The sequence below is a fragment of the Protopterus annectens genome, chromosome 13.part0, assembly GCF_019279795.1.
Source record: "Protopterus annectens isolate FY-2018-M chromosome 13.part0, PAN1.0, whole genome shotgun sequence".
In the NCBI taxonomy this organism is placed as follows: Eukaryota; Metazoa; Chordata; order Ceratodontiformes; family Protopteridae; genus Protopterus; species Protopterus annectens.
In genome coordinates this window covers 264,390,954-264,413,938 of record NC_056747.1, presented here as the reverse complement: position 1 = coordinate 264,413,938, position 22,985 = coordinate 264,390,954, and the positions used below count along the sequence as shown (strand labels likewise).

Genomic DNA, 22,985 nt, shown 5'->3' with positions numbered 1-22,985 from the left:
TACTGTAATTGCTGTGCCTGGGAGGTCTTTGAATTTTGATTCCGATTGATTACTTTTAAGAGCCACAGTATGTATGGGTCTTTGCATTTGTCTGGTAGTGTGTGTAAAAGGTATTGTGTAGTATAGTGCTGTGTTTTTGACAACCTGTTTGTTTGTAATGGCTGTATGTGAGAGCCTTGCTTCCCGAAAGTGTACAGGTATGTCACTCGCATACTGTACTAGATTGTTTGAGACTTGGGTGGCTCTCAGAATAAATGAGAGGATTCATACATTGTCTGAAGATGCCCAATTCTACCATGTTGGCTAAGTAGAGAGTTGAAATGTGCAGGTCCATGATTTCAGATATAGAGGGTTACAAGGGGAGTGGTACCAATGGATTCTAAGCTAGTCTTTGTGAAACCACTGTGAGGAAGACTAGATTTGCCAGAGTGATAGGTAAGAAGTACAATGTTAGTCTTATCTCATGGAACAATGATCCTCTTATGCAGACCAGGTGCTCTTTGAGCAGCTACCTGCTCACAAACTACTAAGGGTAATTTTTTATAGGGAAATTGAGATTCTAATTAATTGTGTCTGTACAAAGCACTGTAACCAAGCAAAATAGCCCACTTGGCCAATCACAAGCACCGGTTTAACTTTGAACCAGTCAAATGATGCCCAGCATGTAATAATGAACCTGCCAGCACTTAGAACTGAGTATGTTAAAGGGCAAAATTAAATGGGTTTCACCTTCTTAACTCAGTCAAGAATGACTTGTCAGGATTTGCAAAGTATTTAATTATTCCATAAACAGTGCTGGGATGCCTGCTAAAATTTTCAGATCAGTTTCAAAGAACAAAGGGAAAGTACTACATAAATATTTTTTTTATCAATTTCATGCATGCAGAACATTGTATTGCTTTTAATAAATCAATTTTATTTTAAAATATTTTGGGTCCTTGTGGTCCTCGCTTAGAGCTTTATGCGAACACTTCACAAATATGCATTTTAAAACGTATACCACCTCTGTTTAAGATTTATAGTCTTTCAACCTTGTAACATTCAGTACCAGTACACACACACACACACACACACACAAACATCCTTGCAAAGACTCATCCCCAGCCTGAGAAGGCCAGAGCATACTGTTAGTCTGGTTTCCACGGATACCTGGCACAGTTCAAACTAACTTTCAAACAACATCCCTCAACTCCTTCAACACTTACTTTGCCTTCAGTAGTCTGCCAGTATTCTACAGACTGCTAATAGAGAGAATGCAGTTGTAAGGCACTTGAAATATAAAGCTACTGCTCATATGAAACTGTCTTGCATAATCGTGCATCTGTTTTACAGTTTTCCTTTGACAAAAACATATAAACATTTTAATTGACACATTTGTGAAGAAACAAGTTAATATCCATTTTGTGAAGAATAAACAGGTAATTTTCCATAACAGGTAGAAGTGAAGAAACAAGATTTGATTACAGTGGCAAAAATCAAAAGCACTTTATAACTGTCAACACCTCTGCAAATAAAGCACAAATATAAAAAGCAGCATTATTATATTTATGCACAAATATAAAAGCAGCATTATTATATTTCAAGACCAAATGCAATGTGAAGTAGTTATTTAGCTGTGGATGGATCTAGACTCAACTTTTCAGTCTAATACAGTGGCAGAAACACTTCAGACACCTAAAATGTTTAACTTTTACTGCAAAAAGAGAATGCAAGAAAAGTCCTTTAAAATAATTGTGTTGCCTAAAGTGACGCACTTTTTTTTTTTTTTTTTGTCAAGTAATTGTCCTTTGGTCTACTGGAGTAGCCCACTAAATGACTTTTTTTGCTAACAGGATGTGATTATTTTACTGAAGGAGACGTGGGAACATTGCTTACCCCCTGCACCCAGCACATGTACCTCACAGGCCGTCTTGTATTAAATATCCAGAACCATAATAATCCTATAATGTGAAATTGTTCGATCTCGCCATTTGTTCTTACACACGGGTTCGGAGCCGATACTCTGCTCCGAGTCATCCGCTTCACAAGCTCTGCATCTAAGAGAAAGCTCGAGACACAGTCTATATCCCATGATCCTCCTCTACCAGCCCTCGGATGTAGTTTGCCGCTGCAGCAGATCGTGTCAAGGAGAGCTCGGGCCAGTTAAAACTTTTGTATTTTTTTAAATTTTAGAGCTTTTTAAATTGTTTTCTTTTTTCTAGTAGCATTTATAGTGTTAGTGTGTGTGCTCTTTTACCTAGGAGTTTGCATTTCTATATAGTGATATAGATATAGTCTTAGGGCTTAGGCTTATTTAGTACTGTCAGGGCTCTGACAACTTTAGTAGTTTGCTTATAAGCTTAGTTATATTTCTTCCTAATATTTAGCAGTATAGCATTTGTGTGCAGTGTTTTTTTTTTGCTATTTATTTACTTGTTTACATATATATATATTCTTATATTTACTCTTGTAGTGACTGTTGCTAAGATTACTTAGCTTCTTATAGTACATAGTTAAATTAGTGTTTATACTCTTGATAAGCTAGCTAACCTTGTTGATAAAGTTTGTTCCCTGTCAGTCATGGCTGAAAAAGCTAAATCAGGGTTCAAAAGATGTCACTGTTGACAGAAGATGTCCATTACTGACTGTCATGCTTCCTGCGTCTACTGTCTTGGCCCTCTCTACCTGCAGGAGGACTGCTCTATTTGTCACTCTTTCAGTGGAAGGGTCATGATGGAAAGGCGCAGGAAGCTGATAGGGGCTTATTAAAGCCTGATTTCCAAGAGAAGGCTGATCAGGCGTCTAAGTCTTAGAAGGGGTCAAAGACTTCGAAGGTATTGGAGCCCAGGTCATCGGCTCCAAGCACCACGTCTAAGGATCGGTCGCCGGCTCCACAGACCTCGGGGCTGAGCACCGAGCGATTATCTCTCATCGAGCCTCAGGTCTTGGAGCCGGTGTCAGAGGTGCCTCCATCCTCGATCCTTCGGTCGGTGACATCTTCGACCCGTTCTTCCAGGCCGTTATTTGATACTGACGTGGATCGAGTGGTACAGAAGCTCATGGAGAGTACGGCTCTGTCCAAACTAATTGCGGTTTCGTCCCAGTTGGTTTCGAAACTGGAAGCCCTTCCTGTATCTCCAGTAGATCCTCCTTCGAGACCCTTCGAGTCTTCGAAGCCGGGAGAAGAGGAACCGATGATTGTTGAACCCTTGGTGCCGAAGCCTACCTTTGTGCGATCGGCGCCACTGACCTTGACTCCCTCAGAGCCCATCAAGGAGTCACGGAGCCAACTGTCTCTCCTTGGTTCTGGGGCCGAGAGTCTAACCGAGCTTTCTGTTCTGACTCTTCCCATCGGAGCCAAGGCACAGATTAGTTCGGCTCCGTCCTCTGGGTCGGAGCCCGTGGTCCCGGTCTCTGGGAAACTACTGTGCTTTTCGGATCCAGTGGAATCCTCGGCCCAGGGCTCCGGCGCCTTCGACGTCATGAGGAAAGTTTTGTCTGAAAAGACATTCACTTCATTGGAATCGTCTTCTCCTTCCCCCAAAGGGCCGCGTTCTGTTTCTGTACCAGCGATCCCTCCTAAGCGTAGAGACCCAATGCCTCAGCCACCCCCAGAGGGTGTTCCCTGTTCCTCGGAAGCTTCACCAGATGCCCCCACTGATGAAGTCCTGAGGAAGTAATTGTGCAAGAGGAGGCACATTGATTCTCCACAAGAATCACTGACATCAGACACTGATTTGGATGAGTCGGAGGGGTCCCCACGGTCCCCCTCAGAGGATGTCTCGTTTGTTGACATCTTGGAGATCTAGAAACAGAGGGGTGATTGGCAGACCCTTGCCCCCACTGAGGATGAATCAGTGTTGCTGAAGGCATTTGGGGCTCAACCTTCTACCTCCTGGGTGACCCCGCCCTTCGATGAGCTAATGGACCTAATAGCTCAAAGGGCATGGGAGACTCCGGATACAGTGGAACCAGTCCCTAGGAGGCTGAATAAGTATATTACTGCCCCCTGAGACAAAGCTTATCTTACAAAAGGAGTCCCAGTGGATGCTATGGTGGGTAGCGGCAGCCACGAAGAAGGAAATTGTCTGAGTCATCTTCCTCTGTTCATCCTCCTAATAAGGATTCCAAGACTATGGACAGGTACGGAAAGCCCGTTTTCAGTTCAGCGACTTTTTCCATGCGTTCGCTGAACTACCTCACGCATTTTACGCGACTTCAGAGATATCTCATTAAGGAGTTGGGAGATGCTCTCCAGGTTAACACAGATGCTGCTGTCTCCGAAAAGATAACAGCACAACTTAACACCCTCAGTTCGATAGTAAACTCGTCCATGAGGCTCATCTCGTATGCGGCCGAGGGTTCGAGTAGGGCTGCAGCTTCAGCGATCGCTCTATGGAGGCAATCCTGGATGCGCCTTTGCGGAAGCCTTCAAGTCTTCCTTTACCAATGCCCCCTTTGATGGTGCCACCCTGTTTGGTCCCAAAGTGAAGGAGACTCTCACTCGGTGTGAGCAAGAAGGGTAAGACCCTGTCTGCTGTAGGGGTCCGTTTTTCTCCCCGACCAGACTGTACCCCAAAAGGGCAAAGAGGCGGAAAAATGTGGCTCCGAAAGACTGTGGGATCTTTCCAGTCCACACAGTGACGCCCCCTCCAGAGGCAGAGGAGGAGGCAGGAATGGAAGACGCCGCCCAGGCGGCAGAGGGTGTCCACAGAACCAGGGCGACAGGGATAGCGTCCATGGGAAGCCCTTCCAGCACTCCTGAGGGGAGGCCCGACTGTCATACTCTGGAGGCAGTCGGGGTTCGCTTAGCTTTATACCCAGAGGCCTAGCTAAATCTTACAAAGGATTCCTGGGTAAAACGTAGTAACCAAAGGATACAACATTCCATTTATAACCATGCCCCCCGAACAAAAGAGATTTCCAGATGTTCCACCCAGTCTGCGAGATCAAGCAGCCATAGAAATAAGAAAGCTGTTCGAAAAAAGTCATCCAACCAGTCCCGGCGGACCAAATAGGATCTGGAACTTACTCAAGGTTCTTTTTAGTTCCAAAGAAAACAGGGGACTGGAGGCCGATTTTGGACCTCAGCAAACTCAACACCTTTGTAAGGAAGGAAAAATTCCGGATGGTCACACTACAGTCGATCATTCCCTTCCTGCAGAAGGACGATTGGATATGCTCTGTAGATCTCAGGGACGCTTACTACCACATCAAAATAGCCAAAGCGTCCCGGGATCATCTGCGCTTCCGGCTGGGAGCCAGTCATTTCCAATTTCGAGCTCTGCCCGTTGGTCTCACCTCAGCCCCCAGGGTGTTCACCAAATGCATGGCAGTAGTGGCGTCCCACCTGAGGTGGATAGGATTCTGGGTGTTTCCATTTGTTCCCGTTTAGGGATCTCTGTCAATTTCAAACTACGAACGAGCTCACAGCATATTTCATTTATAGGGGCGGAGTTAGATGCTACCACAATGCTGATCAAACTCCCACAGACAAGAGTATCAGCCCTCGGAGACCAGGTCGCTATTCTTATTCGGAACAAAAAAGTTTCTGCGGCACAAGTGCTGAAAGTTCTAGGCATGATGGCAGCCACGCTGCTTGCAGTTCCTCTGGGCCGGATGCAAATGAGGAACTTCCAGTGGCTGCTCTTCGCACAGTGGTCATTCCAACAGCTCCCCTCTGTCACACCACATCTCGATCACAGCTAACAGGATGTGATTATGTACTGAAGGAGAAGTGGGAAAATTGCTTACCCCCTGCGCCCAGCACATGTACCTCACAGGCCGTCTTGTATTAAATATCCAGAACCATAATAATCCTATATTTAGGTATAATGAAAATTCTCAGCAGAGTTGGTGACTTATGGGTGACTTGCTTTGTGGGTAATTGCGTGATGCATACTTATTTGGTGCTCTCATTATTTTTCTTATTGGCATGATTATATCTTTTTTCTGTCTTTTGTCAGTCTTTTTTTTTTTTTTTCCCTAGCTGAACAGTGAAGAGACAGCACTGGCATCTCTGAGCGGTGAGAACACTGATGCATCAGCAACTACAAATTATTTTTTGCAGTATGTCAACATCAGGTGAGATTTCAGATTTGAGTAACTACTTTTGTCTGCAAGTCAGAGCTTGTTATGACCACCAACAGCTAAATGTCCACATGCCGTAGTCTCTCTTGCCTTGGCAGCTGTATAAAAACATTGCCATGTTGAGCTTAACAAATTGTTTTATTTTATCAAAGCTTCTGTGAAAATTAGATCGACTGTGGCACAGAGAGGGGGGAATAAGCCTCTGGCTGTTCAACAGGTGACCAGAGTTTGATTAGAAGTTTATCTAGGGGAAGTGGGTAGGAAGGATGCAACATTTGTAAGCTCAGTCATTCGGGGAGGGGAGGAAGAGGAGTGGTTACTTTTTTAGTCTGTGTGCCCCTGTCTTAGTGAAACAAAGCAGCATCACATTCGTCAAAATAAGGGTACTTGGGTAATGCTTCAGCAGTCGTAGGAGATTACTAGTCTAATGGCCCTGGGGCCCTTACAAGCCTAGCCAAGAGTTTATCCCCAAAAAAGAAACCTCACTCAGCATCTGCCACCCCTGTCAATGAGGGACACGGGGAACCCCTGGGACAAATTTGTGGTTTCTCATCCAGTCAAAGGTTGCGCTTGAGAAGGGTCAGCGAGGTACTATGATGTGTATGGGAAGTCTAGTCCAGGGATGGGGCAGCTTCTGGAAGACAGAGCTGTCTCTGCAGCAGGTTTTGTTGATGTTGCATATTAGATTCAGGCCTTTTGAGCGAGTAATGCGCGAGGAGTTAGACTTGTGGATATGGAGCATCTCTAGTCAGGCAGGGTCTGAGATTGCCTTGTAGGTGAGTCACAGATCACCCCTGAGCAAATCTGTACAATACTGAGTAGAGTGATAGTGATTTGAGCCTGTGTGCGTAGGAGAGGTGTTGGAGGCCATGGATTCTCTCTGTGTGGTATTTCTGTGACCGTTCCAGTTGGTGCAGATGTTTGGAGAGGTACATACCAAATGGGCATTGTACTCAATTATTTGGCCTAATGAAGGAGGAGTATAGAGAGGTAATAGCCTCCTTTTTTCTGGATGCAATCCCTTTACTTATGAGCTGAACCAAGTAAAAGGCTTTTCTTACTACTGCCGCTACATGATGGCTGAGTGTGAGATTGATGTTAATCTGAGTACCCAAGGTCTCTCACCACAGGTTGTGTACTTAAGGGGTTGCCGTTGATGTGGTAATCAGTAGGGGCTGTGTTTTTGCCAAATGGTAGGATACATTTTTTTGCATTTAATTTGAGGCCGTGACTTTGGCACCAGTCAGTTGCTGTGAGACCCTCTTGCAGTATGTTAACATCATTTGGGGAGTTAGTGACAGCACCCAACTTGCAGTCGTCCTCAGACTTGGTCAGCCATAGGCCTTTTGTCTTTGCCTGGACCTCTTAGACGTAGATGCCAAACAGTCGGGGGTCCCAGGACAGATCTTTAAGGAACACCATTAGTGACAGGTCTGCTGTCAGAGGTGGAGGCACCTGTTTTGACCTTGTGGGTCCTGTCAGTGAGCCAGTTGGCCACCCATCTGATGACATAGGGATTTACTCCAAGTTGTGTTAGCTTTTCAATGATGCCTGAGTGGGGGATTGTGTCAAAGGCCTTGGCCAAGTCAATATAAGCTGTATGTACTGACTTTCCCTCATCCAGGGCCTTGGTAACTGTCTCAAAGAAGTCAGTCTGGTTCATCAGGCAAGATCTGCCCTTGACTAGTCCGAATTGGGTGGGGTCAAGTGCTTGGAGATGGTCTGTCCTTGTTTATGAGGTCCATAATAATAATACGCTCCATAGCTTTACAGATCAGACTTGTCAAGCTAATTGGGTGATAGTTTCCCAGGGTCAGTAGAGTGGCACCACCTTTTTGAAAGGGGATGACTATGGCACTTCTCCAGTCTGCTGGGATGAAGCCTTTACCTACACTGTGGTTGAATAGGGTGCTCAATAGCTAGTTCTTGCTGGAGTTCGTGCAGCCTGTGATTCTATCAGGTCCCATGGAAGCTGTCATTTGCCTTGGATAGGGCCTTTAACACTTGATCTACAGAGATGTGAGGTGTGGGACAAGTATTGGGGATGCCAAAAGGACTTTTGGGGGGACAGGGGGTGAAGTTTGCGCTGAACCAATCTGCTGCTAGGTTGGCTAAGTCAACAGGATCAGTGTAAGTGATATCGTTAAGTACTAATTTGGAACAAGCCTGGGCTTTGCCATGGAGGTTCCTGATGTATCTGAAGAAGGCCTTCTGGTTTCCCTTTGTTTCGGAGGCTAGTTTCAATTAATGTTTGGCTTTGGAAGTTTTCACTAGTTTTCTAATTTGCTTATTGAGGCTAAGGAGCTAGTTTTTCCAATTTGGAATTTGTTCCTTTTTACCCTTGGACAACTGTTTCTTCTTTTTCTTGTAAAGCCTGTTGATATAGGATGATAGAGGATGTCCAGCAGACTGATTTGTATTTCCTTGAAGGGGGGGGCAGGTTTTAGTTCTGTTGGGTATGGCTGAGTCCATGCAGTTGTACAGGTGCTTGTATACTGCACTGGTGTACTGTTCAGCATAGTCTGCATCCTCTGAGGGGGGCAGTGGTTGTGAAGCTAACTGGTACCCTCCCTTAGGAGGTTGTAGTCACCTTGGAGGGGGGGGGGGTTTGCTGGGATAGAAACTTTGAATGAGACAGACCGATGATCTGATCTCAACACGGAAGAACATGCTGTGGGAGTGGTGCAGCAGTCGCCCATGTTGGTTTGAACCAAGGCCAAAATGTGATCTCCCCTCATGCCGGATGAGACAAGCTGGTCTAGTGTGTTTGACTTGATGAAGTCAGGGAGCCATTGGATGAGTGCATTAGTGCAGGAATAGTTCAATCAGTCTGTGCTGGGGTAGTTGAAGTCACCAAGGATCAGGGTGTTAGGGGGGGTACCTTGATTTAGTCAAGTGAATCCATGTAGGAGCAGTGGGTGTCCTATGTCATGGAGGGGGGGGGGTCATCTCTGGCTAGCTTTAACTTGGATGGGTGTCTTGCCAACTGTCAGCTGCACCTAGAGTAGTTCCAGTGCATCATGGTGGCAAACTAGTCTTGAGGTGTGCCTGTCCTTAATGAAGATAGACTCCACCACCCTTAGTCTTCCTGACCTCCTTTTGGGTTTGGAATGTGTGGAATGAGGTATAGCCCTGAACCATGTTTCTGTGACTGCACAGAAGTTGACATCTTCTAATGTGAGGAGAGCCTCCAGTGAGTGCATTTTCAGGTTAAGGCTTTCAGCGTTAAGCAGCATGACCTTCGGTTTGCTTTCTGACAGATCTTTTGTGTTGGAAGATTTGTCTTTGTGACATTGCCTAGAAAAGGCAAAATCGGGGAGGCAAGAGCCTTGGCCAGGATCTGGAATCCCAGGGGTGAAAGGTGGAGGCCATCGCTGGCAAAGCATCGAGGCCTGTCAACCATATCATCCCAGACAGACAGATACTAGATCTCCTTGGAATGACACCAGAAACTAAGCCAGTTGTTGAAGTCTGTTATTATGGTGGTATCCTTGGTTAAGGTAGGATGCTGCTTAGGGCTAGGGTCATACCTGCCTGGGACACATACTGAGAGCTCAATCATGTCTTTCTTATAGTCCAGGGAAGTACGTCTCAAGTCATTTACGCCAACATGGGTAATGACAGAGTCATACTTGTACTTGTTATGGAGAAACTTAAGTGCATGTGTGATGTGGTGGATTCTGGCACCAGACGGGCAACTGACGGTGACCTTCTCCTTGTCGAGCCTGGTGAGGAGGGACATTGGTGTGTCTCTCAGCTGAGCTGCCGATGACTAGTATGTTTGGTTTATTTTAACTTATGGGCCGTGTTTGTTAGGGACTGGTATGTTGTCTGCTGTATGTGATGTTTGGTGTTGTGCATGTGTAATGTTTGTGAGTGTGTTTTGGAGGTTTCTGCTGTTTAGGTAAGTTTTTGAGGACCTCTGCATAGGTTGGTGTGTGTTCTGTTTGGCTATGTGATGTAGGTCGTGTGGTGTTTGTGTTGGCAATCTCCTCTTTGTCAGGAGTACTGACTGTGGCACGAGAGGGCATGGATTCCAGATTACTAAAGTAGATACATTTCTTGCAAGTAGAATTGTGCTAGGAGTAGAGGGCTGTCAGTAAACATGAGCTAATTGCCACACTGTCTCAGTATGCCAATGTCGATCAGTCTGCGGATTTCCATGGCTGGCATCTGCAGTGCTGTCAAATGTGGGATTATAGATGGGGAGTACAGGGAATAAATATGTTGGCAGCATTGTAAACACTACCCAAGGATGCATCTCTGCTGACTTGTCTTTAATATGTCTTATGCTAGGTCCATAGGAGGATGAAGTTGGGTTCCGTAGACCCAGTAATTAAGAAGAGGCACCTAGAGTACATCAGCTGAGGAGAGAAACAGAAGTCTGTGCACACTAGTGTTGTCATGTATATCTACGGGTCTACTTGAGATTACTGAAATCTCAGTAGACCAACGTTTAAAACAGTCCCAACAACACCGACACTACACAAAACACCTCACATACCTGACACACCATCCCGACAACGTAAGACAACACACACAAACAACATGCAGAATAAAAAACACAACATTCCAAATAAAACTACCTAGATGTTCTTCGTGTTTCACTGTTGCAGTCATTACATTTGGGTAATCTGCTGGCAGGTTGCCCTCAGTCGGCCTGATTAACAAAGTCTTGGGTCTTGCGTCTGTTGCTGTCCCTTCTTCCATGACGTCAGGTCGTCAGGGGTATAAAACATGCAGCCGACGCTATTACATCAGTCTTTCTTGCCACGCGGTGCCCAAAGTAGAAGCAGTTCGCAAGTGCCGGTCGGTCGACTCCTGACATTTTCGTTTTCGAGTTTCAGAACCGAAGTCTTCAACTAAAAGCTAAGTACCCCATTGGGGAAACGTTTTCTTGCTCGTTACCAATGTCAGTAAAAGTTAATAATTGCATTACTTGTGGGAAGCAAATACCTCATAAGGATTTTCATTTCTTCTGTATTCTTTGCCTAGGCCCTGACCACAACGTGCCTTGCTGTCGGTTTTGTGCTAAATTTAAACAACGCACGATTAAACGTCTGTATATTTTTGCTTCTGAATATTTTGGCTCAAGATTTAATTATCCTGAAGTATCGTCAGTTAGCAATCCGGCTACCGGAATACCTAAAAAACGCAAAGATACAGACAGTCGAGGTCCAAAACCAGCGGCACTTCTCCTAAGCCAGTAGCCGGTTCACCAGAACTCAGTGAGGCGCTTTCGCAGGCCTCTACTGAGATCCATTCCGAGTCCGGTATGCCGCAAGATGCTCCAATTATGGAACCCGCGGATATCTCTACCTTAGATGGGTCCGGAGCCGCTGTGCAGGCACTGGCTTCGGAGGGTGTTTTCAGGCCTACAGATTTGTATGTTAGACCAATGCCATCTTCTAAATTAAGGCCAAAACCTAAATCTGTCTAAAAAACCTATGCCTGGGCCATATGTGCTGGCCCCTATGCCTAAAAAACAAATGATCAAAATGGCTGAAGATTTAGTTACTCTGATCAGGGGTAGCCAACCTCCTCCTCCTAAGAGGTCTATGCAAGACATTGATTATGAATCTTCTGAACAGGATTCTATTTCTTCTGACTCTTCTAATGAACAGGATTTTGTCTATTCCTACTTATGCGGTCTCTGATGCAGAGGATTCAATTCCTTCTGCTTTTCCCCCTGAGGATTTTTCTTTTGGGGAAACTTTACATGCCTTAAGGAAACATTTCCACTGAGAAAGTCTGGATTTCTCTGAATCTAAAAAGAGACTTTGGGATTTTCTTCTTACACAGCATAGGCCTTTGGCCATACCTCCTGTTCTAGACATTGTTGATTGTTTTTTCAGAGTCTAGTATGACTCCTGATTCTCTGCCTCCGGCTCATTGTAAGCCAGACAGATACTACAGGGTTCCTAACTCCCACAAATTATTTTTCAAAAATCCTATTGCTGATTCTGAAACCATTTCTCAGGGTCCCAAGGGCATTAAGGCCTCTACTGCTAAAAATCCTACCCTTTCTGATAGAGATTCCAGGGCTCTGGATAAATGGGGTAAGAAGGTTTACACGTCTGCAACCTTGGCAATCAGGGCTTTAAACTGTCAATTTCATATGCTTAAATATCAACAGCATATCATGGGACTACTTAAACAGAAAATTATGTTAATCTCTGTGTGGAAAATAAAGATTTGCAGGATTTATTACATTCAGCTGAACAAGTTGGAAAACATACTTTGCAGTGCGGTTTTGATTACTTGGAGACCTGTTGCAGGGCTGCTATAACTGGATCTGTACTAAGAAGGCATACTTGGCTCAAAGCGCAAACCCTGCCTGACCATGTTAAAAGCAAAATTGTTGCATGCTCCTTTACAACAGGACTGTTTGGTAATAGGGCTGAAGAAGTGTTAAAAAAGATGGAAGATGAAACTAAATCTATGCAAACTGTGAAAGATTTCTTACAAGTGCAACTTCCAAGATTTAGTAGGCACTGGCCTACTAAGAACTGGTCCTTTCCAGTCCCCTCGAGAGCTGCTCAAGTCAAATCAAGACATTCCAAAGGCTCCAGGTTTCAGTAACAAGGAACTTTTAGAACAAAACAATGGGGTGCCTCCACCTCCAAATCTGGAAGCAGCAAGGCACCTCCCTATGGTAAACAGCCTCAATGACTTCTCTCTACAATCACCAAGCACTTACCTTTTAGCCGCCCCTTTGGGGGGAAAACTGGCACTTTATGCACGAAGCTGGCAACTTATTACCCAGGACAAATGGGCTTTAAATATAGTATCCTAGGGATACAGATTTCATTTCCACACGTTGCCAATCCCAAACGGATAGCCAGATCTGCCCCCAAATCAGTGGGCAGAGGCCCAGAAACTGTCCCTCATGAACATGGGGGCTGCTCAACCAGTACCAAAAGAGGAAAAGGGGCAAGGTTTTTATTCCACACTTTTCCTGGTACCCAGAAAAGACAAATCATGGCGTCCAATTCTGGACTTAACCACTCTAAGCACATTTCTGGACATTCCAAAATTCAAGAAGCTGACTCTTAAACAGTTACTACCTATGCTAGGCAAAGATGCCTGGTTGGTAACTCAAGACTTGAGGCTTACCTGCATATCCCAATCAGGGAATCTTGCAGAAGATGCTTCCACTTCAAAGCAGGCTACTTGCATTACCAGTTCTCTGCACTGCCCTTTGGCTTATCTACTGCACCCAGGGTCTTCAAGTGCTTGGCACCAGTAATTGCATTTTGCAGGCAAAGAAATATTCAGATATATCCATTCCTGGATGATTGTCTAATTCAGGCAGAAAACAAGGACTTTCTTCTTAAGCATCTGGCGTTTGTAAAAAGAGTTTTAACTTGTCTAGGGTACACCATAAACGAAAAGAAATCACATCTGTTACCCTCTCAAAAAATTACATTCCTGGGTGCAAGCTTGAATACAACTGCCCAGATGACTTGCGCCAGAAAAGCAAATTCATTTGGTGACTTACTTCAAACAGGTGGCCACAAAAACCCTGCTATCTGCAAGACAAATTCTGCACGTGTTGGGGTTCATGGCCTCCTGCATTCTTCTAATTCCATATGCAAGACTGCATATGAGGAAACTTCAGTGGTACTTAAAAAGTTAATGGAGTCAACATTGTCACAGCCTGGAAACAATGATTCCTATTATACCTTGCATGCGACTAGAGTTCCTATGGTGGGCAGAGGCCTGCCACCAAAACAAGGGACTGCCATTCACTCCACCCCCTGCCGCCCAAACCCTGGCTACAGACACATCAGACTATGCTTGGGGGCCTCATCTGGCAGGGAAGTGCATTCAGGGCAAATGGAGCCCAAATCAAATGCACCTACATATCAATCAGAGAGAGATGCTAGCTGTACAGAATGCACTGACAGCCTTCAGGGACTACCTTCATCCAGGACAACTAATGATAGACAGACAACACCATAGTTATTTGGTACATAAACAAGCAGGGGGGTACACTTTCCTACCCCCTTTGCAGACTAGCCATGGCATTGTGGAACACGGCCTTGACCTATCAAATACAACTACAAGCTCAATTCCTGCCAGGAAAGCTAAATACTCTGGCAGACGACCTAAGGAGAAATCTTATGGACACAGACAAATGGAAACTGGAACCACAAGTTTTCAACATGTTGACACACAAATGGGGGAGCCCAGACATAGATCTTTTTGCCACACCCCAGAGCCATCAGTTGGACAAATTCTGCACAAGATTTTATCACAAAAAAATCCATGCCTCTGCCATTTCAGTTCATTACAACACAGAACCTCCCCTCTTCTCTCATCCTCTGCTTAAGTATTCTCAGAGGGGCCAAAAATTTGAGACCTCCTGGGAGAGCACCTACTCCTGCATGGGACCTCAATTTTGTTTTGGAAAAAACTCACTCTCCCTGCGTTTGAGCCAGCTGCTACTGCAGGCCTAAAATTTCTCTCCTGGAAAACAGCTTTCCTTTTAGCAGTCACTTCAGCTAGAAGTATTTCAGAATTACAGGCTCTTATGGCACTGGAGCCTTTCATTATTTTTCATCTGGACAGGGTGGCTCTCAGGACCAATCCATCTTTCATGCCTAAGGTGGTATCCAGTGTGGCTCTTAATCAGACAGTTCATCGGCCAACTTTCTTCCCCAATCCACAGAACAAGTGTGAGCGGATTCTGCATTCATTGGCTGTACACAGGCCACTTAGATTCTACTTAAACAGGACGAAATCTCTAAGAAAATCTGCACTATTGTTGGCATTTGCTGCAGGGGCAGAGGGAAAGGCGATTTCAAAGCAGACTATTTCCAAACGGATAAGCCATTGTATTTGTTTCTGCTATAAACACCATGGTAAACCTATCCCCAAGGGGATCAGATCGCATTCCACCAGGGCTGCATCTACCTCTGCAGCCTTTCTCACAGGGGTTCCTACCAGAGACATTCTAGAAGCTGCTACCTGGAGCTCAGTTCATACGTTCACCAAACATTACCATTCTCTAAATCCAGAGCTGGCTTTGCCACTGCTGTCATGCAGGGCTTTATAGCTGCTCCTAATGCCATATAATTCAATCTTCCCAATCATAGCTTTGGGATTCTACCCAAATGTAATGACTGCAACAGTGAAACATGAAGAACATAGTACAGTTGTTTACACTTACCGTAAATGTAGATGTTCGAGTGTATTCACTGTTGCAGTCCTGGTTACCCACCTTACAGCCCCCTGTTTTTCTATTACTATATCTCTCCTTTTTTTTTTTTTTTTACTGTGCTTAAAAGCCTTTTTGTTGTATTTGCTTTTGTTTGGAGGTATATTTTTTGTGTTTTAAATTATATACACACACACACACACACGTATATATATATATATATATATATATATATATATATGTGTGTGTGTGTATAGATAGATTTTTTTTTTGCTCCCCATTTGGGGGACACCTGACATGCATGTTTTATACCCCTGACGTCTTAGAAGAAGGGACAGCAACTGACACAGGACCCAAGACTTCGTTAATCAGGCCGACTTAGGACAGCCCGCCAGCAGATTACCCAAATGTAATGACTGCAACAGTGAAACACTAAGAACATCATTCAGCCAATGCCATTACATCAGTTTTTCTTGCACCAGATGTTAAGTGCCTCCTTAATGGGAAGCAATTAAACATAAAAGCAGAAAAGATATACCTCCAACACAAAAGCTAATAAACCAAAAAGGCTTTTAAACATAGAAAAAGGAACGTAGAGGTATAGCCAACAGAAGTTAGGGGGCTGGAGAGAGGGTAACCAGGACTGCAACAGTGAATACACTCTTAACATCTACATTTATGCTAAGTGTACACAACTGTATGATGGTGTTAGTGTTTCACTGTTGCAGTCATTACATTTGGGTAGATTCCCAAAGCTATGGTTGGGAGGAGTTTAGATAGCATTAGGGCCAGCTATAAGGCCCTGCAAGAGTGCAGTGGCAAAGCCAGCTCTGGATTTAGAGAAAATTGGCAAATGATAATGCTTGGTGAAAGTATGTACAGAATTCCAGGTAGCAGCTTCTAGGATGTCCCTGGTAGGGACGCCTCTGAGAAAGTCTATAGAGGTAGATGCAGCCCTGGTGGAGTGAGGTCTGAACCCCCGGGGGGGGGGGTAGGTTTTCCATGGTGCTTATAGCAGAAATTAATGCAATGGCTTATCCATTTAGAAATGGTTTGTTTTGAAATAGCTCTTTCCCTGCCACAAATGCCACCAGCAGGTCAGATTTCCTTTGAGGTTTAGCCCTGTCCAAGTAGAATCTAAGTTGTTTGTGCACATCTAAGGAATGCAGTATCTGTTCTCCTTTATTCTCAGGATTGGGAAAGAAGGTTGGCAAATGAATGGACTGATTAAGAGCCACACTGGCTACCACCTAGGGCATGAAGGATGGATTGGTTCTGAGGGACACCCTGTCTGCATGAAAAATGATGAAAGGCTCCACTGCCATAAGGGCCTGTAATTCGGTTACCTTTCAAGCTGAAGTGATTGCTAAAAGGAAAGCTGTTTTCCAAGAAAGAAATTTTAAGCCTGTAGTAGCAGCTGGTTTGAAAGGAGGTAGGGTGAGTTTTTCCAAGACAAAGTTAAGGTCCCAGGCTTGGGTTGGAGCTCTTTTGGGTGGTCTCAAATTTTTGGTCCCTCTAAGGAACTGCTTGAGCAGTGGATGAGAGAAGAGGGGCGGTTCTGTGTTGTAATGATCTGAAATGGCTGAGGCGTGGATTTTAATGGAGGAAAAAGACAGGCCCTTGTGAAGCATTTCAGATAAGTATTATAAAATCTGAAGTCAATTGGGCACTGCTGTACTCATCCCTTGAGATTGGTTCCAGGCACAGAATTTTTTTCCATTTCTGAGCATAAGATTTTCTAATACTTGGCCTCCTTGCCTGTAAAATGATATCCATCACAGGTTTGCTGAGGGACGGTAAAGGAGAGATTAACTAATTAGTCGGGCTGCAAGGTTCAGTGTTAGAAGCTGATGGTGCAGAATCTGGTTCTCCTGCTGAGACAGCAGGGAAGGAGTCTGAGGCAGGTGCCATGGAGATAACCGTGACACTGCGCAGGAGGGTACCAGTGTTGGAGCTGCCAGTCTGGAGCAATCAAAATCATTCATGGTTTGTCCTGTTTGATTTTTAGTAGCAGTTTAAGAGCAGAAGCAGAGGGGAGAAGGCATGGACTGATAGGTTTTTCCAATTGAAGGAGACAGCATCCACTTTCCAGGCTTTTCCAATTGAAGGAGACAGCATCCACTTTCCAGGCTTGTTTGTGGGGAGTCCTTGTGCAAAATTTGTCCAGTTGGTAGTTCTGGGAAAAGGCAAACGGGTCTATATCTGGGCTTCCCCATTTGCTTGTCAACATGTTGAAAATCCTTGGTTCCAGTTTTCACTCGCGTGGGTCCATGAGGTTTCTGCTTAATCCTTCTGCCAGTGTATTTAATTTTCCTGGCAGGATTTGAGCTTGTAGGGGCACTTGATAGCTCAAGGCTGTGTTTCCACAATGCCATGGCTAGTCTGCAGAGGGGGTAAGAATGTGTACCCCCCTGTTTATGTACCACATAACAGTGGTGTCCGTATTTACTGTTAGTTGTCCTGGAAGAATGTGGTCCTTGAAGGCTGTCCGAGCATTCTGTACAGCTAACATTTCTTTTTGATTGATATGCAGGTGCATTTGACTTGGGTTCCATTTGCCCTGAATGCACGTCCCTGCCAGGTGAGCCCCCCATGCATAGTCTGATGCGTTTTATGTTAAGGTTTGGGCAGGGGGTGGTGTGAAAGGTAGTTACTTGTGCTGGTGGCAGGCCTCTGCCCACCAAAGGAACTCTAGGCGTAGGCAAGGTATGATATAGGAATCATTGTTTTCAGGTCTTGAGAATGCTGACACCATAGGTTTTTTAGATACCACTGTAGTTTCCTCATATGCAGTCTTGTATATGGCATTAGAAGAATGCAGGAGGCCATGAACCCCAAGGCTTGCAGTATTTGTCTTGCAGATAGCAGGGTTTTTGTGGCCACTTGTTTGAAATAGTTAATCAAATTTGTTTCTCTGGCATGAGGTAAGCCATCTGGGAAGTTGTATTCAAGCTTACTCCCAGGCATATCATTTTTCGACAGGGTACCAGGTGTGATTTCTTTTCGTTTATGGTGTACCCCAGACAAGTTAGAACCCTTTGTACCAAGGCCAGATTCCTGGCTTTCTGCCTGAATTAGACGATCATCCAGGTATGGGTATATTTGAATATTTCTTTACCTGCAAAATGCAAAAACTGGAGCTAGGCACTTTGTGAATACTCTGGGAACAGTAGATAAGCCAACGGGCAGTGCAGAGAACTGATAATGCGTGCAGCCTGCTTTGAAGCATAGATATCTTTTGCAAGATTCCCTCTACTGAGACCCATTCGGAGTCTGGTATACCGCGAGATGCTTCAGTTATGGAACCCGAGGATGTCTCTTCCATAGATGGGTCCGGAGCCGCTGTGCAGGCACCAGCTTCTGAGGGTGATGTTCTTAGTATTTCACTGTTGCAGTCATTGCACTTGAGTTATCCTGCTGGCAGGCTACCCTCAGTCGGCCTGAATTCCAAAGTCTAGGTCTGGCTTCGGTTGCTGTCGCCTCTTCCCTGACGTCAGTGCTCCAGGGGTATAAAAGATGTAGCCGAAGCCATTTTCTTCAGTCTTTCTTGCCGCGCGGTGCCCGAAGCAGAAGCAGTTCGCAGGTGCCGGTCGGCCAACTCCTGAGATTTTCGTGTTCGAATTTCATATCTGAAGTCTTCATTAAGAGCCAAGTACCCCATTGGGGAAAACTTTTTTTCTTCCTCCTGACCGATGTCAGACAAAGTTAATAATTGTATTTCTTGTGGGAAGCAAATACCTCATAAGGATTTTCATTCTTACTGTATTCCCTGCCTAGGCCCTGACCATGACGTTGCTTGTTGTCAGTTTTGTGCTAGATTTAACCAGCGCATTATAAAGCGCCGGTATGATTTTGCATTACACTATTTTGGCAGAAGATTTAATTACACAATGCCGTCGGATAGCCAGCCAACTACCGCAATTCACAAGAAACGCAAAGATAAGGACAGCCATCCGAGGTCTAAAACCGACGACGAGGCTTCTTCTAAACCAGTCGCCGGTTCGCCAGCTCTCAGTGAGGTGCTTTTGCAGCCTCTGATGCCCGCTACTTTGGACCCGCAGGCCGCTATAGAGTCCCACGTGGAGTTGCCTAGGCCGCTGGAAGCTCAAAGTATTGGACCTTCGGATACTATTCTCTCAGATGGGTCCAGAGCTGCTGTGCAGGCATCTGCTTCTGAGGGTGTTTTCAGACCTACTCAGTTGTACATTAAAGCGACTCCGGCTGCAAAGGCAAAGACTAAAGCATCTTTAAAGACAAAGAAACAAGTACAACAACCTCATGGTCAGGCCTCCATGCCCAAAAAACAGATGCTCAAAATGGCCGAAGACTTAATTACTTTGATCAGGGGTTCCCATCCCCCTCCTGATAAGAGGCCTAGGCAAGAGACAGAATATGAATCTTCAGATCAGGTTTCCATTTTTTCAGATTCCTATTCTGATCAGGAATACTCTTCCTCCCTATGAGGATTCTGATGCTGAAGAATCTATCCCTTCAGCCTCTACTCCTGAGGATTACTCTTTTGGGGAAACATTGCATACCATGAGGGAACATTTCCACTGGGAGAGCCAAGATTATTCTGAATCTAAGAAAAGGCTCAGGGACTTCCTTTTACTCCCACAACAGAGGCCCCTAGCTATTCCGCTTGTGTTAGACATTGTAGATGTATTTTCAGAGTCCAGTCTGACCCCTGACTCCTTACCTCCAGCTCCTGTTAAGCCGGACAGGTACTACAGGGTTCCGGACTCTCATAAATTCCTTTTCAAGAACCCTGCTGCTGATCCAGAAACTATTTCTCAGGGTCCCAAAGGGGTCAAGGCATCCACTGCAAAAACCCTACCCCCTCCAACAGGGATTCTAGGGCATTAGACAGATGGGGAAAGAAGATTTACACCTCTGCTACCTTGGCTATAAGGGCTTTAAATTGTCAGTTTCATATGCTCAAATATCAGCAATACATTGTCACTGCTTAAACAGAAAATGTTGATAAATTCTGAAGGTGCAGAAAACAAAGAAATGCAGGATTTATTACATGCAGCTGAGCAAGTTGGAAAACATACTTTGCAATGTGGTTTTGATTCTTTGGAGGCTTCCTGCAGGGCCACTGTCACAGGTTCTGTCATTAGGAGGCATGCTTGGTTAAAGGAACAAAATTTATCAGATCATGTTAAATCAAAATTATTAGATGCTCCATTACAGCATGATACTTTATTTGGTGTTAAGCAGAAGAGGTGTTAAAGAAAATGGAGGACAAAGCTAAATCTATGCAAACAGTCAAGGATTTCTTACAGGTACAGCCTCCAAGATTTAGCAGACACTGGCCTACAAGGAATTGGTCCTTTCCAGTGTCAGACAGGCCACAAAGTGGCAGATACAGATGCCGAAGAGGCAGATCCCATCCCCAAGGTTCATACAGATCTAAACAATGGGGTGCTTCTACCTCCAAAAGTGGAGAAGACAAATCACAGCCTTACAGGAAACAGTCCCAATGACTTTCCCCTGTCTGCGCCAAGCACTTATCTCCTGGAAGCACCTTTAGGGGGGAAACTAGCACTTTTTTCTCAAAATTGGCACATAACCCAGGACAAATGAGTCTTAGACATAGTGTCACAGGGCTACAAGTTTCACTTTCATACCCTGCCAAAGGCAAACAGTTGGCCAGACCTACCAAAAAAACAATGAGCAGAGCAAACATTTTTGGTAGTTTCCAAAATTAAAAATGCTTCTTCCATTGGGTGCGGATAATATCCATTCATGGATGCCTGTTGAGAAGTGTAAATTTCCACTTAGCAAAAACCATCTATCAATTCTTCAACCTGAGTCTGTCCACTGGTTATGGCCCCAAGGAGTGGAGAATGGCATTTGTAGTGCCTTTGCAGAAAGGTGGTACCTCTCCTGTCCATGGGAAATAGAGGCCCATTAGTCTCACTAATATTATTAGCAAGGGTTTGGAATGCATTAAAGCTGAATAAACAAACAATGTGGACATGAGGGCCATTCACTAAGTACTAGAACAAGAGCAGGGACAAGGATTTTATTCAAGATTGTTCCTGGTACCCAGAAAGGACAAAGCCTGGAGACCAATACTGGACCTATCTATTCTAAACACATATCTGGATAAAATTCAAAATGTTGACCTTACAGCAGCTTCTGCCCATGCTGGGCAAGAAGGCTTGGCTTGTGACTTTAGACCTAAAAGAGGCATACCTGCATGTCCCAGTCAGACAATCATGCAGAAGATACCTCAAATTCAAAGCTGGCTCAATGCACTACCAATTCTCTGCACTGCCCTTTGGCTTATCTACTGCGCCCAGGGTCTTCACAAAGTGTGTGGCACCAGTAATTGCATTCTGCAGACAAAGAGGAATACGAATATATCCTTACTTGGACGACGACTGCCTCGTACAAGGACATTCTACTACAGCATCTGGCATTTGTAAAGAGATTACTACCATGCCTAGGGTACACAGTCAGTGAACAAAAATCAAAATTAGTACCCTCTCAAGAGATAATATTCCTGGGTGCAAGCTTAAATACAACTGCCCAGATGGCTTATCTCACGCCAGACAAAGGCAACTGACTACCTATTTCAAACTGTTGGCAACAAAGGACCAGTTATCTGCAAGAAAAATTATGCAGGCTTTGGGCTTCATGACATCCTGCATTCTACTAATTCCATATGCAAGACTGCATATGAGGAAACTTCAATGGTACCTAATAAGTGTTTGGACTCAGCATTGCCACAGCCTGGAAACAATAATTACTCTCATTCCCTGCCTGCAACAGGAGTTTTGATGGTGGGTGAAGGCCTGTCACTTAAACAAGGGACAGCCATTCACCTTACCCCCAGCCAGGCAGACATTGACAACGGATGCATCAGATTATGCCTGGGGGGCACACATGACAGGAAGATGTATTCAAGGCACATGGTCCGCCAACCAAATGCATCTACATATCAATCGGAGAGAGATGCTAGCTGTTCAGAATGCCCTGACAGCCCTCAAGGACCTACTTCATCTGAGACAACTACTGATAGACAAATACCATGGTCATGTGGTATATAAACAAGCAAGGAGGCACTCATTCTTACCCCCTCTGCAGACTAGCCATGACTTTGTGGGAGACAGCATTGACTTACCAAGTACATCTGCAGGCACAATTCCTGCCAGGAAAGATAAATACTCTTGCAGACGAACTAAGCAGAAACCTCATGGATCCCCACGAGTGGAAACTGGTTCCATAAGTCTTCAACATAACAAGGAAATGGGGATGCCCGGACATAGACCTATTTGCCTCTCCTCACAACTGCCAATTAAAGAGATTCTGCACAAGGACTTAACACAAACAAGCATGGAAAGTGGATGCCCTATCTTTCAGCTGGAAAAACTTAACAGTATATGCCTTTCCTCCACTGCCTGTCCTCCCCAAGGTACTCCTAAAGGTCAGACAAGAGAAGCCAACAATTATACTGATTGACCCAGACTGGCCCCGCCAGTACTGGTATCCAATCCTAAGGAACTTGTCTCAATGCCCAGCCTGGACCTTACCTCAAATAACTCACCTACTGTCCCTACAAAACAATCAGATCCTGCACAGCTATCTCAAGACTTTAAATCTCCAGCATGGCGGATAATGTAGTCATACAAAACACACCTCTCACTAAAGTGGTGATGGATGTCATTTTGGAGGCCAGGAGGCCTAGTACTTCAAAGTCTTATGCTGGAAAATGGAAGAGATTCTGTGCCTGGAACCAGGC

The 22,985-nt window shown here is 44.8% G+C and overlaps 1 protein-coding gene across 1 annotated transcript in view; it reads left to right on the top strand.

The window, feature by feature from the left end:
- Positions 1-22,985, top strand: part of RANBP3 (RAN binding protein 3) — a 2,163,070-nt gene that overhangs the window by 970,903 nt on the left and 1,169,182 nt on the right. The window contains exon 11 of the mRNA XM_044054814.1: positions 5,969-6,063. Coding sequence (XP_043910749.1) covers positions 5,969-6,063 — 95 coding nt within the window. The remainder of the gene's footprint in view (positions 1-5,968; positions 6,064-22,985) is intronic.